Source organism: Lactuca sativa, chromosome 4 (assembly GCF_002870075.4).
Source record: "Lactuca sativa cultivar Salinas chromosome 4, Lsat_Salinas_v11, whole genome shotgun sequence".
Taxonomy (NCBI): Eukaryota; Viridiplantae; Streptophyta; class Magnoliopsida; order Asterales; family Asteraceae; genus Lactuca; species Lactuca sativa.
In genome coordinates, this window is record NC_056626.2 from 34,839,390 (window position 1) to 34,843,305 (window position 3,916).

General features: G+C 35.6%; 1 protein-coding gene across 2 annotated transcripts; it reads right to left on the reverse strand.

The window, feature by feature from the left end:
* Positions 1 to 430: 430 nt before the first annotated feature.
* On the reverse strand, positions 431 to 3,700 carry LOC111896524 (putative pentatricopeptide repeat-containing protein At1g68930). 2 transcript variants are annotated; one of them, XM_042900902.2, is made up of 2 exons: positions 1,837 to 3,700; positions 431 to 1,701 (listed from the first exon to the last, which is right to left on the reverse strand). In XM_042900902.2, the coding sequence occupies exons 1-2, from the start codon at positions 3,041 to 3,043 to the stop codon at positions 806 to 808; spliced, it is 2,103 nt and encodes a 700-aa protein (XP_042756836.1). In that variant the 5' UTR covers positions 3,044 to 3,700; the 3' UTR covers positions 431 to 805. The 2 variants fall into 2 exon arrangements, with proteins under 2 accessions (XP_042756836.1, XP_023748273.1); XM_023892505.3 differs by having other exon boundaries at positions 431 to 3,700.
* Positions 3,701 to 3,916: the final 216 nt, after the last annotated feature.

A 3,916-nucleotide genomic window follows, 5' to 3' on the forward strand; every position in this document is an offset into this window, starting at 1 on the left:
AAAGTTATCCATGTGTGACTTTGTAAATGGTTTGACTTTTGTAGACCCACTTGCATGTGGTAAAGTAGCCTTGTGACATGAGAGAGAGAGAGAGAGAGAGAGAGAGAGAGAAAGAGAGAGACATGTAAACACCTCTATATAAGGTGGGTTCATACCACTTATAGAGGTGTGCTTGAGAGATGTAACATTGAGAGTGTTAGAGTGTGTTAATTATGTATATTCATATCTATATCCTTTTTATAACACCTTACATAATCGAATGCATCTCTTAAACACCGAAATCATCGTGTTCTTTGTGTGTTCTTTAATTCCACATGCCAAACCAGTGTTCATAATTCACATCACCATGTTTGAAGTTGGTGAGTAATTAGTTTTGCTCATTGGGCAACATATGTGGCAATATGTGTCAACTAGGTTACCACGTTTGATGTAAGTGTCTCATTAATTTTGCTTATCTGGCAACTGATGTGGCGCTGCTAACGTGCACACTAAAAGAACATTAGAAATCGGTGCGAATAAATCCAAGCTGAGACAATTAAAAGGTAATGCTAACTCCATTTCTATTTCTTTAAACTTGTTTGTTGCAAAAAAGAAAATACATTGCCCATATTTGCATCAAGAGTAAAGTTGCTAACTTTTACAATTTTCCCTAAATAATATATAAAATACTATTAAAAAAATACATGGTAAAGACTCATCCCATTCCATTCCTTAGTGATTCCATTCCATCCATCCAACCAAACACAGAAAAACAAAATCAAATTACTTACTTCCATTAAAACACAAGTATAACGAAAACAAATCATCACCAAAAATCTCCACAAGAACACTTTCCATCTTTAAACAAATGAAACCGAACTAAATCTCTCACAAGAATCTCTCTCTTTGTGATCTTTGAAATCAACTTAGTTGCATTATGACAATCCCCACACACCCTCAAGTTTTTAACAACTCTAATAGTCATACCCTTAGGAATAAAAATCAACCCAAAAGCAATAGCAAGTTTCTCACTATGATGATTAAGCATCCTTATCTTTTCACTCTCCTCCACATTATGAAGAGCAAATCTTACATCAGGAACATACCCTTCTTCTATCATCTTAATGTTTAACTTCTCAAGCTCATCATAAATCTTATCTAAATAAGGACTTGATCTATCATCAGCTGAAAACACATGCACTTTGTTTTTATATTTAATCCAACTAAACCCCGGGGTTTTTCTTATATCTTTATCTCTCATTTCACTTTTTAAATTCGCCACCTCACCCCATATCCCTTTAGCAGCATACATTTCTGATAACAACACATAACTTGCAGGATTCTGAGGCTCTAATTCTTGTAAACACTTTGAAGCCCATTTACCGATTTCAAAATTCCCATGAGATCTACATGAACTAAGTAATGTAGATAATCCAAATGCATCAGGGGAAAAAGGCATATCATTTATAAAACATTTAGCTTCTTCAATATATCCAGCTCTACTCAATAGATCAATCATACAACTATAATGATCAGAAACTGGAACAATTCCATGTTCTTGAATCATTGATTTGAAATATTTTTTACCTTTTTCAACTAATCCTGCTCTACTACAAGCTGAAAGAACACCTATAAATGTTACTCCATCTGGCTTGAGTTGACTAGTCAACATTTTTTCAAAAAGATCGATTGTTTTATTAGCTTCACCGAATTGGGAATACCCTGAAATCAAAGAAGTCCATGACACCTCATCTTTGACTTTCATTTCATTAAACTTTTGACTAGATTTCTCAATTGTTCCACATTTTCCATAGAAGGATACAAGTGAATTGGAAACAGTTATGAAAGAAATCAAACCTGAAACTTGTGCATGACAATGAAACTGTTCGCCTTCTTCTAAACTAGCAAGATTCCCACATGAACTTATGACACTTCCAAGTGTAAAGTCATCTGGATGTATTCCATTTCTTTGCATTTCACAACAACACCTTATTGCTTCTTCACAATGACCGTTTTGCCCATACCCCACTATCAATGCAGTCCAAGAAACAATGTTTTTGACTTTCATTTTACTGAATACTGTTCTTGCATAGTTTAAATGTTTACATTTCACATACATGTCAACAAGGGAGCTTCCAACGTATACATTGTCCATGATGTCAGTTCTTATGATGTATGCATGGATTTGGGAACCTTCTTTTAGAGACAGAGTTCCTCCACAAGCTTTCAAGATGCTTCCAATTGTGAACTGATCTATATTGAATCCTTGCTTTCTCATTTCTCTGAATATATCGATTGCTTTTTTGGATAAACCGTTTTCGGTAAACCCTGTAATCATGGTTGTCCAAGTGATTGAATCTTTTTCAGGTGTGAGATGAAATAATTGCTCTGAATCTTCAATCATGCCACTACGGAGAAGATTGATAATCATTGTGTTATACATTACGATATTTCTCTCAGGCAATTCATCGAACACTTGTCTTGCATCGTTTATAATACCTGCTTTTGAGTACATTTCAACCAATGGACTACCCACAAATACGTAAGATTGAAACCCATGAGATACTATCTGCGCATGGATCTGTTTACCCAAATCAAGAAACCCGTTGTTTGTGGATAAACTGAGCATAGTCGAAAATGTAATCCTATTCAAATTCACAGATTTTCCGTCTTTTAACATCGACTTATACGCCTTTAATGCTTTATCACAAGAACCAAAACTAGCGTAACCGGAAATAACTGAGTTCCATGAGACACCATCTCGTTTCGGCATGCCATGAAAGATCTTTTCCATTTCCAGTAGGTTCCCTGATTTCGAATAAGCAGAAAGTATGGTGTTCCATGAAAAAAGATTTGGTTGAGGAATTTGATCAAACACTTTGCGTGCATAAGTAATATTGCCCAATTTGTGATAACTGCTGATGAAATTATTGAGCAAAAAGGTCTCGATATCTACTATGGTTTTAATTATAAAGCAATGGAGCTTCTTTGCTTGAAGTTGGTTACGGGTTTCACAACAGAGCTTGAGCAGTGAACAGTAGGAGTTTGATACGGAAATACACATGCTTTAATTTAGCGGGTAGAACTCTTTGATTATCAAAGCGCGAAACGCCAATAAAAGACGTCAACTTAGATTCAAAGTCCCAACGCACCAAATATATCGTGTAAATGTAAACGATCTTCGAGAGAAAGGGGAAGCAAACAGATCATTCCATAAAATCGTGTCTGGTTAGAAATATGAAAAGCATTGAACAATTCCCTAAAGAGTAAATTCCATAAAATCGTGTCTGGTTAGAAATATGAAAAGCATTGAACAATTCCCCAAAGAGTAAATTACTAAAATCCATTTGGTCAAAATTACATGTTTGTTTTTTTTTTTTTTTTTTTTGCACTTCGATCGGTCGTTCCTTCTGGTTTGATTTTGTTGTGTTTTTCGTCCTTATGGTTTGCTTAAAATTGCACGTTTGGTCCCTAACTTTATGTATGTAAATGACGAAGTACATAACAATTTGCATAAGCAAAGTCGAATATTTGTTACAAATCTAGATCCTGCACTCTCATCTTTAGTCTCTATCTATCATCTTAGTATATTAGTCAAGCTATATCTTGTATTTTCTTGGGCCTAACTAAGAAAAGAGAACAAAAAAAGCAAAAGCAAATACGACTTTCAGCCAGGCTGCTTCATTCAAGTCTAGGACTTAGGCAAGACTTATAAATCGAGCAGTTATAAATATGGTTCGCGAAGCATCTGGCTTACCGGTAATCTCCCATTCCCGCCGTCGAGAGACTTAAATAACTATAGCATGCTAGAAACCAGCCCAGCAAGAAGCTCAATTCTTCTATAACATAACGGGGTGGGGTTGCGCACGAGCCGAGTGATGTAGGTGCACAAGAGTACTTCGCGCCACAACCATCTCTTTTTTTATTGGCTTCTTTT

Coding starts and splice junctions, on each gene's coding strand:
- LOC111896524 (XM_023892505.3), bottom strand. CDS start 3,043: ATGTGTATTTCCGTATCAAACTCCTACTGTTCACTGCTCAAGCTCTGT.